General features: G+C 49.9%; 5 protein-coding genes across 5 annotated transcripts; 2 read left to right on the forward strand and 3 right to left on the reverse strand.

Moving 5' to 3' along the window:
* Window positions 1–107: 107 nt before the first annotated feature.
* On the reverse strand, window positions 108–369 carry COCSADRAFT_34018 (uncharacterized protein). Its single transcript, XM_007698329.1, has one exon. The coding sequence runs from the start codon at window positions 325–327 to the stop codon at window positions 118–120; it is 210 nt and encodes a 69-aa protein (XP_007696519.1). The 5' UTR covers window positions 328–369; the 3' UTR covers window positions 108–117.
* A 2345-nt stretch (window positions 370–2714) lies between these two features.
* Window positions 2715–2987, reverse strand: COCSADRAFT_83480 (uncharacterized protein; the record flags this gene model as incomplete). Its single annotated transcript, XM_007698701.1, has 1 exon — window positions 2715–2987. A coding segment is annotated over one exon (273 nt), but the record flags the coding sequence as incomplete, so codon positions are not given.
* A 956-nt stretch (window positions 2988–3943) lies between these two features.
* COCSADRAFT_285430 (uncharacterized protein) lies at window positions 3944–6926 on the reverse strand. The gene has a single exon (XM_007698702.1). The coding sequence runs from the start codon at window positions 6496–6498 to the stop codon at window positions 4084–4086; it is 2415 nt and encodes an 804-aa protein (XP_007696892.1). The 5' UTR covers window positions 6499–6926; the 3' UTR covers window positions 3944–4083.
* Window positions 6927–7034: 108 nt separating this feature from the next.
* COCSADRAFT_135858 (uncharacterized protein) lies at window positions 7035–10372 on the forward strand. Its single transcript, XM_007698703.1, has 8 exons — window positions 7035–7246; window positions 7300–7915; window positions 7966–8063; window positions 8111–8353; window positions 8403–8756; window positions 8804–9047; window positions 9099–9610; window positions 9659–10372. The coding sequence occupies exons 1-8, from the start codon at window positions 7151–7153 to the stop codon at window positions 10139–10141; spliced, it is 2646 nt and encodes an 881-aa protein (XP_007696893.1). The 5' UTR covers window positions 7035–7150; the 3' UTR covers window positions 10142–10372.
* A 434-nt stretch (window positions 10373–10806) lies between these two features.
* On the forward strand, window positions 10807–12510 carry COCSADRAFT_285456 (uncharacterized protein). The gene is made up of 4 exons (XM_007698704.1): window positions 10807–10985; window positions 11040–11176; window positions 11247–11660; window positions 11711–12510. Exons 1-4 carry the CDS (start codon window positions 10935–10937, stop codon window positions 12366–12368), a joined length of 1260 nt encoding a protein of 419 aa, XP_007696894.1. The 5' UTR covers window positions 10807–10934; the 3' UTR covers window positions 12369–12510.
* The last annotated feature ends 964 nt before the right edge of the window (window positions 12511–13474 follow it).

Raw genomic sequence — 13474 nt, forward strand, 5'->3', positions numbered from 1 at the left:
ACAAGACTAATCTATTTGTATAGACTAACTTGTGACAATCTTGTTAAGTAAAGATACTAGTAAGAAAGTACAATTTGAGTTGACCACAACGAGAGTAATAATGAAATCCATCCATCCTTATATCCTCATTGCTTCCAGTCCTGCCATCCCGTCCATCCCATTTTCTTGCTCCTTGGCGGGATGTCTGTGATGGCATGCCATCCCTAATCCCATTGCCATCCCATGCTTGGCGGGATGTCTTGTCTTGGCGGGATGGCACATCACGTGACCCCAGGCCCCGCGATGATCATTACCTTCTGACGTGGACGTCCATAAGCCTTCAGCCATCTCGTCATTTGTCAAGGAGAGGATCCTTCTTGTTACTTGTAACACTCTTCGCCCTTAACAATAGTAAGGAGAATTATATCGATCTATTATCTCTATTAGTATGTACCTAAGACTTAGCAGATAATGTAAAATTATAATATATATAGGAGATAAGCGAATTATATAAGTATTCTTGGTAGCTATCCTTGTTAGCGGTGTGACTATGCACCTCTAGCTATTTAGCATGGGCATTAGTTATCTAAATATTATAGACTAAGCCGCTAGTAGAGAGAAGTATAATAAGATTGAAAGTTCTAACCCTAATTATCGTATGCAAGTGATGAGTATTAGAAACAGTCTAGATTCCGTTGATAGAATTGCTATCCATATCGCAGATCGGGGTAGAAGCATTTAGACATTTAATGACCCTTCCTTCCACAATCAAAACAACGGTTTTCTAATCCCCTAAGATAACAACCATATTCAACTGTCTCGATAGATGCGAAGCACTCGGGAAGTTTATGATTGAACACATCGCATCTGTAGCATCTTACTACTTATCTTTTATTGGCATGGTGGGAGGATTTCGAGCTTGCTGTCGTGGTGTGATAGCGTGGTGTTCGTAGACTACTATCTAAATCTTCAACAGACCGTGATTCCACAACTAAAGAATTAATTAGCTAGGGTCCAATTCTCAGCGTGCGTATCGAGGATATAATCACTAACTAGTAGGTACTCTTGTGTCGAGGGCGCGAACTCTCTTTGCAGTTTCTACTAGCTTTCAATCTCCTGCCTAATAAAAGCTTTCAGGATATCACGTATGTTTTGATAGCCTTAATCGAATTTGCTACTGTACCTGACCATTTGCATGTGATTGGCGTCTATGGTTTCCACATTCTCATGTAGAAGCCCGAGTTTTGACGAAATTTTTTCGACTACCTGCAATCCCAAGTCTCAGACACAACTTCTCGCACGTCAAGAACTTATTTTTCCGTGTAATCCTTTGATACCGGTGATAGCTCGTGCCTCTTGGAATGAATGGATCTTGATGTCTCCATTATACACGATCTTGATGAATTCCTCTTGAATGTTTTCTACAACTTCGCTTTTTACTTCTAGCGTCTTGAGTAGTTATCATCTTGTTCGAATCATGAAGTACGAGACGCGCAAGGTTTGAAGCAATCTGACGCCAGTCTGCATACGCACTCCCTCGATGCAGCGTTGCGAGGAAGATGACAAGCTTTGTCCGGTCGCGCATTGTCTCTGACCGGCGGATAGCCTACCGTTGCAGGTCAGCAAAGCTACCACTTTTCGATCAGTGAATTGGTTATTACATCCTTAAGAACAATAACGCCAAGGCTGTGTACTACAAATGCGAGGGGCTTCTGCAATAATGTTACTTCCACTCAGTCAATTAGCAGCTCAAACGCTGCGCAACTCGGCGACCGTGGTATTATACCTCGTTGTCAATCTCCCGCACAAGCTTGACAGACAGATCGCGGCCATGCTCGGAAATACTGTTCCTGTTATGGGCCCCAAAAAAAGGCCCCAACTACATCTGCGTTATATCCGTATGTCCACACCCGAGCCTGTGGTATATCCACTGCTAAGTATTCTTCTGACCAGAAGACGGTCGACGGTGCCAGTGCCAGTGCCGGTGCTGACGATGTGGGACTTGAAATGGGAATCTGCACTTGTTCTGTGCTCGTTGCTACAGAACGGCTTGCCCGTCTTTGGAACCAAGATTTGAGGCCCCTAGATCTTTTTATCGTGTCGCTGCTGCCGTGGTTTGCGCTCGCCGCTGCTGCTGCCTTTGCTGTTTCCCAGGTTCCTCGAGGGTGGCCTCGTAGACCATGAACGAACACTATACTGTGGGCTATCAATCAGACACCTCGGATGTGGACGGGCGCTGTCATACTTCAAGCTAATTTGGTTGTCGCCGTGCTCTACGCCTCTCAGCCTTGTGAGGCCGAGCCGAAGCACCTCCGCCATGTGGGCTACACGCGTTAGGGTGCGTAGTTTCACTTGGTTCAGAATGTATCTAAGTGCGCAACTTTCAGAACTCGTTGAACCAGCATCGCCTTTACGTCGCAGATGATTGGAAAGGTCATCGTAATCAGTGCAGGTGTACTAGAGGCTGTAACTCAGCCGAACGCACAGGGGGCTTTGCGCGACGCGTCAAAGGGTCTGCTTTGACTCGCTGCGATCGGGTGGGACAAGCGCTCCCTATTGCCTAAAATGCCGGAGCTTGCCATGTGAAAGAGGCACATAACAGACAGCAACTTAAGGTAGCTGAAGCGAAATTACAAAGATTTTGAAACAACTTTAAGACCAACTCTTAACTACGTTGAACTCATTAAGTTATACTAACCTGCGTTAACAGGGATTATAGATACTACGGGAGCTCGCTATGCTGGTGAAACCTGAATATTAACCTGACCCTTAACCTGCACATCCATTTGCCTTCCCGACTTAGCTTGTCGCTCCTCTCCTTCTAAGGTGGCTTTACGCTTTCGTCTAGGCTTAGAAGTGCCTTTAGCTGCCTTAGTTACTAGCTGCTCAGCACGTTTCGCCCGTGCTTCTTCTAGTTCCCTAAATCCCATAACCTTAGCCTTTCCTAGGATCTCGGCCCTAGTTAATCGACGGGTTTTAGTCTTATTATTAATCTGCATTAAGAACTGAATCTAGTCTCGCTAAAGAACCCTATTAGAGAAAGCTATATAGGCAGCCTTGGACAACTTCTGAACGTTCTTCTATAGGCTATATACGCCACTCTCGTCTAAACCTTAAGCAGCCTGGTTTATTATGGTTTTCTACAGTAATGCTATGTTCTGAGTAGTCCTTGGCGTTATAGGCTTAAGGGGTGATCGAATACTCTCTTAGGGATGCGATAGGATCTCTCCCGTGTTAACATGAGTTAGTTCTAGAAGCAGTCGGGCATGCTACGGAGCACTCTATTAGGATTGAATGGAAATAAGCTACACGTAGAGAAGCCGGCTCTAGAATTCCTTATTATAAATGCTATAGTTCGAGCACGGCAATACAGTTAAGTAAAACGCTCTTTACCTATGGTATTCACATCGCCGCGCTCTAGTCGTTCAACCTCATCGCGATAAACTGCCTTAAGAGGAGCAAATATAGCGACATCACAGGGCAAGCTCGAATTGGAGGGAACATTGTAGTAGATCCATCGGCCTCGGGTACTAATGGATTCACTGTTCTTATGTAAATGTTAGAGATGAGCGCGCCTCCCGGCCAAACACGATCACTCAAGTTGGAGGAACTCACTGTGATCTAGAGAGCACCATATTGTCACAAGCGAGTGAAACTGTCATATCCAAGATTGTTGAGGCGGAAGGAGTCGAGCCCGCTAGCAGTGTCATGCCAAGGTAGCGTGAGTGCGGGGGCTGCTGAGCCACCCATAATAGCTATTACTACGAGCATTTGTAGCAGAAAAGCGTTTGTAAACCTGCAATCAATTTTAACACACAATAATCCATTTAACAGGAATAGGAGTTCTCTGTTACAAGTAACAAGAAAGTATCTCTGCTTGATGTAGACCGCACGGGAAGGGCCATTAGACGTCCACGTCGCAAGTTGATGATCTCCACTGGGTGTAGGTCACACAGCTCAGAGATTGTCAATGTCAGTAGGGTTGAAATGATTGGATATTCTGTTGGTAAAGTCACTCGGCTTCACTTCTCTATTGTTCGCTCCTAAACACAAAGTCATACAACAAACAGCCCCGATGAACAAAAGGACGAAAGAGCAAAAGCCTTATTTCTTGGCCCCTGACCTTGCCAGCTTCCTCATAAAAGCATTTTGGACACCCTTTGTTCCCTTGAGCTCCTTGTTCCTGCTCTTGTTGACCTCCATGTACGCCATAGTCTGTCCGCCAGACAATTCAGAAAGCGTGCCAGCCGCTCTCCGCACTCCAAACTTCTTCTTGTTGCCCTTGTTCGAAGCGTACTTTGTGCCAAACGCATCGCCTTCGATTCTTTCCTCCTTGGCATCTTCTTCACGGGCAAGCAGGACATCCATGAGTAGCTCTCGCCGCTCTTGTGGTGTCGCGAATGCTAGTTGTGAGAAGTTTTCGAGTCCTTCGAGACGGGTGATGACCTTGAAGGCATATCCTTGATCAACAAGGAAAGCTTGCCGCTTGGATGAGTAGTACATTTCGTCTGTATCCTTGGATACCAGAGAGTAGAAGAAGGCATTAAAGCCCTCGTCGTTCCTCCTCTTGGCCCGTAGAATCCTGCCTAGTCGCTGCGCCTCTTGACGACGTGAACCGTAATGTGACGAGATTTGAATCAGACATGTCGCTTCTGGCAGGTCTAAGCTGGTGTCGCCAATCTTGGAAAGGAAAATAGTGTTGACGAGCTCGTTGTGTTGAAAGTTCTCCAAAATGCGGAGACGTTCTTGTTGTGGAGTTGCACCGTAAATGTATGCTTTTCCAAGCTTACGCGAGTACTTCTCGAGGGCGTACACATTGTCCGAAAAGACGATGATCTTGTCGCCTCGTGATTCGTGATAGTTGATGAGGAACTGACAGGCTTGAAATTTCTTTGGGTTCATAATTGAAAGTAATGCACGCTTTTGCAGCGACGAAGGCTTGAGCCATTCAGTGTAGAATTCAGGCGTCATTTGACACCAAACTTCTGCACACTGCACTTTGGCAATATGTCCTTGTTCCGACAATTCTTGCCAGTTGGCCTCGTAAAGCTTGGGGCCAATAAGGAAGTTGAGATCGTCAATCTTGTCATCTTCTCGAAGGAGAGTGGCGGTCAAGCCGAGTTTTGCGTGTGATGCGATTTCATAGGTGACCTTTTTAAAAATGTTGGCAGGCACCACGTGCACTTCATCAGCTATCAGCAGTCCCCATTCCTGCCCACGAATGAACTGCATGACCTTTTCCGCATCGTGCGAACGCTTCCTAGCATTACTGATCATGGAGTAGGTACTGATAATGATACCAGCCTGACGAGGAAAGCGGGTCTTGTTGTCTGCCGTAAAGACGGCTACATCTTCTGGATTGATGTTTGACCACTTGATGAATTCGGCGCGCCACTGAACAACGGACATGGCACTTGTGCACAGGACAATGACGGATTTCTTCACACCACAGGCAGCCGTGATGCCGACTAGGGTCTTACCTGCGCCACATGGCAGCACTATGATTCCTGAACGGGCACGAGAGTTTGAAAACATCTTACTAAGAGCCTTCTCCTGATAGTATCGAATCTGGGCGTGCGGCTTCAGATCGATTTCCAAATTTGGATTGGTATCGTCATTGTTGAAGTCGTACTCTTCAGTCAGTGGTAGACCAATGGCCCGGCAACGTTTCACGACCTTTTCACGCTCCTCACTCTTAATTTGGAACGAGTGGACTTGGGCGACCTCGTCATCGTCGTCGTCCTCGCGCAATGTAGCAATCATATCGCTTGGAGCAGGATTTTGAGCAGCTTCAGGCTGTTGCTGTTGTGCCATGTTGTTTGCACCAGCGGCTAGCTTGGTACCTGGGATCGCCATTTGGCCAATCTTTGGTGCAGCTTCTTTGATGAGGCCATCGGTTGTATCGGCCCTGCACTCTGCGACGACAGGGTCGCGGAGCAGTTTCTGGAGGATAGCAGGATCCTCGCTTTCTATGTAGGATAGCGTCTTTTTCAACACAATCTTGGCCTTACCGAAAGCGGACGTGGACTTTTCAACAAACTGGATGATGGCTTCAGACAGGGCAGTTTTGGAGTAGCGGTCAAGCTTCTCGATGATCTCTTGCTTAGAATGACCAACACTGACGGCAGCGAACAGACTGTGGGTTGTGAGCTGGTATTCATGCATCTTGGAGACACGCGACTGCGGCTCGGCGATGTTGATCAAAAAGTCCTGGGCCTCATCGAAGAGAGGATGGAAAGACTCGAGGATGATTCCGCCTGCATCATTGACCCATAGCGGACGGTTGTAGTGGTCTGACTTGAGAGGCGCACTCCACTGGTCCGATTTTCTGAAGAGATCGGCTGCGGCGTCGCGGACACGGCCAGCGCGCGCGCGCTTCGTCATGGCTTTGACATCGAATTCCTCCTTGAGCTGATCGAACGTCTCTTGGTCGCTCATGGGGCCCTCGTCGTTGTCGTCCCAGCCATCTTCAGCCTCAGCGTCGGCAGCCGTCTGCGCAAGCTTCCGTTTTGGCGGCATGGTGGCGGAGTGCTCTCTTATATGGCCGAGTGCGGGTGGCAAGGGCGCGCGCCGGGCGTAAGGATTTGCAGATGGACAGCTAGAGACGAGGACGCGGGGGTGAGGGTAGGAATGGGCGAGGGCGAGGGCGAGGGCGAGGAAGGAAGAAGGGAAGGACGGGCGGGCGGGAGTGGAATAAGAACGGATGGGATACGCAGGCAGCAGTCGTCGATATGATGTACCATGGGCAGGGCAGGGCAGGGCAGGGCAGGGCAGTGCAGTGATTATGTAAGGCTAGAGCGGCACTGTCCCTGCAGCAGAGCCTACAGTCCAGTGACTTTACTAGTGAGGACGTTGGTGCAAGTGTGTAAATGTGCGCATGACAGGTGTCAGCGAGACGAACAACATGTATGAATTCGCCATGTGTGTGTAGAAGTAAAAGACGCGCTGAGACGCGAAAACATGTGAATGGCCGGGGGTGGATTGGGTCGGGTGGGTGTGCAGCTGGGCGGCCGACGTCACCTTGTCCCTGTCAGCGAGGCTGCGCTGCTTTCTGGCCAGAATACACACATACACAGATAAACACTCGCCCACACCCGTAGATACATACACCCCCCACATATAGACACTCTCCCCCGCAGAATGAGCGCATGAAGACATAGCATGCTTCCCAATGGGCGCATCCGACTCCAAACTCTCCTTCAAGCAGGGCATCTTCCGCCTGTCTGAGCCCAAGCAGATCCCTGCCGACGATGTCTACTGGACCGGTGTATGCCGTCTGCTGAACTCATATCCTGCTCTTCTGCTGACCATGACCGCCAGTTCTGGGAGCTGCCAGAGTCGACCGAGGATGTCTTCTCCCTTTTCTCGCCTGCAGACATTCGCCGCACCCGCGACAACAACCTAGCCAACCTCGAGACGCTGGTACTCGCAGTCACCTCGCGCCTCATTGTCCTGCGCAACCACCCCTCGTTTCCGGACCCTGACCTCGCCCCGGAGCGCGATGCCCTCAACTGCATCCGTGTCCTCACCCGCCTGTTGCCCTTTTTGTACGAGGCCGACCACCTCGATACGTGGGAAGACCAGTTCTTCTGGGCTGAACGTCGCAAACGCAGTCGCAGAGGCCAGCTCGTGCGCAGCGAGGTCATCTTTGACGAGGCCGACCCGGAACAGACGCCCACAGAGAAGGAGTCCGAATTTGAAAAGGCCAAGCCGCTGGCCGAGGAGATTATCGACACCCTCATCGACTTGCTCTTCTTCTCCGACTTCACCCTGCCCAAGGTCGCCCCCGGCAAGAACAAGGTCAGCTATGCCATCTGGCAGAGCGGCGTCGGCTGCAACACGCCCGTTGCGTCCACAAAGGAGTTTGAAAGCAACAGGACTGAGATCTTGCGCCTGCTCCTCACCCTAGCTAGCAAGTCCATGTACATGTCGGCGGGTATGCATCTTACCATGCGCACACATCAAGTCGATTCTAACCAATTGCAGGCGTGCTGCCAGTAAAAGGCGTCAAGGCAATCACATACATCGCCACCTGTCCAGACAAGCAGGTCGTCTTATCCGTGCTCTGCTCGCTCCTCAATACTGTGCGTGTCCCTCGTCGCTTCCTCGCGTACCCGCTGATCCCCCACAGACGCTCAAGTATAACCCCGCAACATGGCGCGTACCCTACGACCATGTTGTCTTCAAGGACCAACGGCAGATTTTGGTCACATACTGTTTGCAGCTACTGTTGGTACTCGTCCTGTACCCCATCCCTGAACCTGGCAATGGCCCAGCGCCCAAGAATTTCTTCCGTCACTTCCTTGGTCGTTTGCACCGTCCGCAAGATTTCCAGTTTCTCGTGGATGGCATGACAAGAATCCTCAACCAGCCGGTACGCAACACGCAAATTAACTACACATCCTCTAGCTAACACTCGCTAGCTTCAAGCAAACACATCCTATCTCCCCGGCAGTCACAAGTCGCTGACATGGGCACCGGAGATGATCATGCTCTTCTGGGAGGCGCTGCAATGCAATAAGCGATTCCGCTCCTTCATCATCGACACCGACAGAGCCCACGACTTTGTTGTCTTAGTTTTATACTATGCCATTGATCAGCGCAATGATCCCTCCAAGCAGGGTCTTGTGCGCATGTGCATCTTCGTGCTCCAGACACTGAGCGTCGAGCCACAGTTTGGCAAGAGCCTCAACAAGACATTTGAAGGCCAAGAGTCGCTTCCAGCCAGCATCCGGATACCAAACTTCCATGGCACATATGCCGACTATGTCATTACAGTATGTAGCCCAATCAACAATCACCATACGTCTGCTAACCATACCAGTCAATCTATACACTTCTTACCACCAGCAAAGGCAAGCTTGATGCGATATATCCCGCGCTGCTTGCGATACTCAACAACATTGCCGCCTACGTTCAGAATATTGGGCGCGCGACCAGCTCAAAGCTATTGCAGCTCTTTGCATCCATGTCCTCACCTAGCTTCTTGCTTGCCAACGAAAACAACCACACGCTTCTGCACTCGCTCTTAGAGGTCTTGAATGCCATCATAGAGCACCAGTATCCGCGTAAGTATGACCAACACAGCCACCATTTGCCAGCTACTAAGCTATCAACAGATAACCCAAATCTCGTCTACGCGATTGTGCGTTCACGGAAGCGGTTTCAAGCGCTCCGAGACTTCACACTCGAAAGTGGCCAAGAGGAGCTTGAGCGCCAGAACCAACTACGGAAGGAGGGTGGAGAAGATATGACACGCACAAACTCTATAGATAGTCTAAGAAGCCCGACAGTCGCGCGAACACCCACTCTGGGCAATGTGCCGGAAGAAGACGGCGCTTTTGCGATTGGCGACGATGATGATTCGGACGAGGAAGCTGATGCGTCGCGCACATCCGGACCAATCAGATCTCCTCCACAATCACCTTCGGGCGCTTCAAGAAGTGCATCAATAGCCTCGTCTGTAGACGATTCAGTACCTCTGCAGCTAAGGGGTATGTCAGAAAAGGCACGAGGCAAGCGACCAGTGGGCCAGCCAGCATTTTCTAGGCAAAACAGCATGACAAGCTTGCACAGCGTAGCCGGTCCGGCAATGGCTTCTAATGAGTTCTTTACGCCGTCTGTCCCATGGGTAAGTCATCTTATTTCAACCATACACATTTGCTAACATGGTCTGTAGTTGGAAGGATGGCTTTCGGAGTTGCCGCTGCATACTATCCTCATGCTGATATCGGAGCTTGGGCCCAAACTGCCCGCTTCAGGAAACTCCAATGATACAGCAGAAGCTCTGAAGATCATTCGCGAGACCGAAGTGCGCGGCATCGAGCCGTCACCAATTAGGGTGCACCTGTTCGAATGGTCTCCTCTGTCGCTTGGTTGGTACGAGTCGCTACTATGGGGTTTCGTCTTCGCAGCGGAGATGCTTGTAGCAAAGGGCACGGCTGGGGTATGGAACAACACTAGCATACGGCTATTCAAGGTGCAAGAAGCAGCGGCTACCGCTCCTTCGCTCCTGCAACCGCGAGGCGCTGTAGATGCTGTGGGCAGTAATCTAGTGCAGCGAATTGGCTCGCTCAACCTGCGCGGCGTGGCTGCTCAAGCCGCGCAACGCTCTCCCGCGAGCAGCGGTCATCCCGGCGCAGCGAGCGTTCGAGACGTATAAGCATCGCCGCCTTGTTTTTATCAAAGTAACCTGTTAGACATTTTTTAAAATTAAAGCGTACATGCATATACTCGAGGGCTTTCTGCAGGTCGAACTGACAGGGACGAGGCGACGAATAAGGAATTTTGCCACTAGTTCTACATAAACTGGGTTTCGGGGATAATAGCATCGCATCGTCTAAAGCGCGTGATTGGTGTGCCTTGTTCATGGGGGTATGTTAATGTTTAAGCCCTATATTTCCGTAACTCGACATTTCTTTTGCCGATCACACCTCTCTCTCTCGCGCGGTTAGTATGTTTTGCACAGCCACATAGTCCCGTAGTTTAATGTATCTAAGTATGTTCTGTTTTGCCACACTAACGTCCCCCCCAAAAAAACTAAGTAGCTGGTGATTTTACCCCATCCCCCGTCCGTTTCTAGACCGTCTCGGCAGTGAGGGTCATTGGTAGCTTGAAGGCTTATTATGCGGAGACGCGCAAGCTGTGTGTGCTTGTTGTGCCGTGTGGGTGACGAGTGACCTTGAGGCGGGACGATCATTCCTTGGGGATATACAATAGAGTGGTGTACTAGGCATACCTTGTACTTACATGGATCCTCTCTTTTTTTGTCTTGTCTTATTTTATTTTTCCCGTTTTCTTAGTTGATGCTTGTGTTGTTTTGGTGATTATTTTGTTGTTGGGTTATACTACTAGTGTTGCATTCAAGTGTTGCGGTAGTACTCGCATCACGTTGACGTTTAATCATTCCTAGCGACTTCGATACTAAACCCATATCCCCTAGCAGAGAGAGAATTATGGGATCGGTGGCGCATGGCGATGAAGCTATAACTACGTATAGTATGCATGTACTATATCCCCCTTGTTTATCTCTATACATGTTGCTAATGCGTGAGGATTAGGTATCGTCCAAATACCTTGAGCTCACAAGAAAGAAACTCGAATTAACGCGTCTGCCACGGGAGTTGGAATTACCTGAAGAGCGGATGTGGGAGCATGGTACACCGAAGCGTGTTCTTGAACCTCTGCTGGATTTCTGGTACTGTGATCTACACTTTCCTTCAACGGCGAGAATCGCTTTTTCCAAATATACTAACACACACCTGTAGGCTAGAAACCTACGACTGGCGCGCCGCTGAATCCCGCTTCAATTCCCTCCTCCCCCAGTTTCGCACAACAATCCGTACCACATCACCGACAGGAACGCAATCTCTCCGCGTGCACTTTGTACACAAGCGGTCTACAAGACCGGGCGCTATTCCACTGCTGCTAGCACATACATGGCCCTCGTCGTTTATAGAGGTCCAACGTATTATTAATGCACTGACGGAACCGCAGTACGTACCTGATATGGGTGGTGCGGTACCACAGGCATTCCATGTTGTGGCGCCGAGTATACCTGGTTTTGGGTTTAGCGATGCGAGTATGCAGGAAGGATTTGGGTTGGAGGGCACGGCGGAGGTGTTTTGGGAGTTGATGGGACGATTGGGGTATAGCGAGTTTGTCGCACATGGGACAGGGTGGTGAGTTTGTTGCGTGCATGAATGATGGACCAGTATTGACGTTTGATTAGGGGCTTTAGTATCTGTCGGGTGCTGGCGATAAGGTATCCAAAAGCTTGTCTCGCGGTGCATACGGTGAATCCAGCGTTCAAGGCGCCGACGTATAGACAGAGTCCGTTACAGTATGTCAAGTGGCGGATTGCTGAATTGACGCAGGCAAAGGTACCATTGTTGAGCTTTGGATATGTTGGTAGCGATGTCGAACTACGATCTGGACAGCGGAGAGAGGACTTGGGGATGCAGAATGAGATAGGTAATAGTCAACCGCTAGGACCGGCATTGCATCGTCTCTGCTCGCTTCGACCGCAGACACTGGCGTTTTCACTATGTGACTCGCCGGTTGGTCTGCTTGCAGCACTCTTGGACGTCATACATACACGAGACGTTGCTCCACGACCATTTTCGGGTAGACCAAGGAGCCCATTCCTTTCGCCAGTTGAGCTGGAGATGCAGCAGAGTGATGAGGAGCAAGTTGAAGTTGGTCAAGTACCATCAGGGCTCATGCCACAGTCTCCGGAGTATACTACACGGGAGGATGAGAGCGATGGCAAGAGATGTACATGGAGTCCGACAGAGGTGTTGAATTTTACAATGTTGCAGTGGCTGCCGGGACCTGAAGCGGTAAGTGAGCACCATCCAATTCGGCCCCCAATTTCGTATGACAGCTGATGAACAACCCTAGGCCCTTCGCTGGTTGCGCCGTGCATACATGGACACAATGGCTCCATGGTATTCCAATTATATACCAACACCGCTTGGAGTATCGACATTTCTTCCGCACAATAGTAATTCCTCCACACCTCTGATGTGGGGTACGAGCTTCTGGGACATGTCGTGGGTCAAGCGACACAACGGACGATCCGCGATGCTACCAGGATTCGAGACGCCCGATACGCTAGTTATTGATTTGCGGGAGTGTTTCAGCAGCATGGTGGAGAAGGGACGGATCATATTCAAAGTACCAGAAGGGGTAGGTGAGGTAGTAAGAGGTGTGGATTGAGGCTATAGGTATATGATGGCTGCAGTATGTTTGCTATAGCTGGGAAAAGACTAAGGCGGAGGCTGTGAGGGGCTGCAAAAGGCATAGCGGTAACATGGCGTATGTAAGTGTAGGGATGCGTGTTCCTGGTCGCCGGGAGTATGCCGGTGGCACTGCGGCACAAGAGGCTAGCATATCCTGGAGCCGATGATACCGATGATACCGCGGCGGAGCGGAGCAGAGCAGAGCAGAGCAGAGGCGGTGGGCGGTTTTGTCGGATAGTCGACAAGGGGATATGGGGATATGAGGATCTGTCATGGTTATGTCCTGGGGGTGGTGGTTTTAATGCATTATTGCATGTGATATGGCATGACATGACATTGGGCTAGTACATCTGTTGCAAGATGAGATGAGATGATCATGATGATGGCAATTGTAATGGGAAGAGTGAGAGGTGGGTACATGTCAACAGATAGATGGATGAATGAATGAATTGATGAGAGATAAATCGAGTAGCCGTATAGTATATTATGAAGAAGAAAATATGTAACCTTCCACGTACCTGAGTGATGACGTCGCCTGGCTAAGTTTAGGCAGCGTCGGGCCCCAAGCGGCCGTTTGGCGCGAACGCTCCAGCCACTTTGGAATGGGCGGTGACGTCCTGCTGCAAAAACACCGCACTCGTCAAAAAATGCCTGTCGCGTGAAGGCCCAAAGCTTCCACAACGTCGCCCCAACAACTGCTGCCACGTAGAATTTTACTCCCTCAGCCCACTCCATAACATTACCTGCTGTAC

Source organism: Bipolaris sorokiniana (assembly GCF_000338995.1).
Source record: "Bipolaris sorokiniana ND90Pr unplaced genomic scaffold COCSAscaffold_3, whole genome shotgun sequence".
Lineage (NCBI taxonomy): Eukaryota > Fungi > Ascomycota > Dothideomycetes > Pleosporales > Pleosporaceae > Bipolaris > Bipolaris sorokiniana.

What these genes read in the sequence shown, in the direction of transcription:
- COCSADRAFT_135858 (XM_007698703.1), top strand. Translation starts at nt 7,151, where the DNA reads ATGGGCGCATCCGACTCCAAACTCTCCTTCAAGCAGGGCATCTTCCGC. An exon ending in CAAGAATCCTCAACCAGCCG is followed by an intron (nt 8,354 to 8,402) that starts GTACGCAACACG and finishes AACACTCGCTAG; the next exon opens with CTTCAAGCAAACACATCCTA. An exon ending in ATGCCGACTATGTCATTACA is followed by an intron (nt 8,757 to 8,803) that starts GTATGTAGCCCA and finishes TAACCATACCAG; the next exon opens with TCAATCTATACACTTCTTAC.
- COCSADRAFT_285456 (XM_007698704.1), top strand. Translation starts at nt 10,935, where the DNA reads ATGGGATCGGTGGCGCATGGCGATGAAGCTATAACTACGTATAGTATG. An exon ending in GAACCTCTGCTGGATTTCTG is followed by an intron (nt 11,177 to 11,246) that starts GTACTGTGATCT and finishes ACACACCTGTAG; the next exon opens with GCTAGAAACCTACGACTGGC. An exon ending in GTCGCACATGGGACAGGGTG is followed by an intron (nt 11,661 to 11,710) that starts GTGAGTTTGTTG and finishes ACGTTTGATTAG; the next exon opens with GGGCTTTAGTATCTGTCGGG.
- COCSADRAFT_285430 (XM_007698702.1), bottom strand. Translation starts at nt 6,498, where the DNA reads ATGCCGCCAAAACGGAAGCTTGCGCAGACGGCTGCCGACGCTGAGGCT.
- COCSADRAFT_34018 (XM_007698329.1), bottom strand. Translation starts at nt 327, where the DNA reads ATGGCTGAAGGCTTATGGACGTCCACGTCAGAAGGTAATGATCATCGC.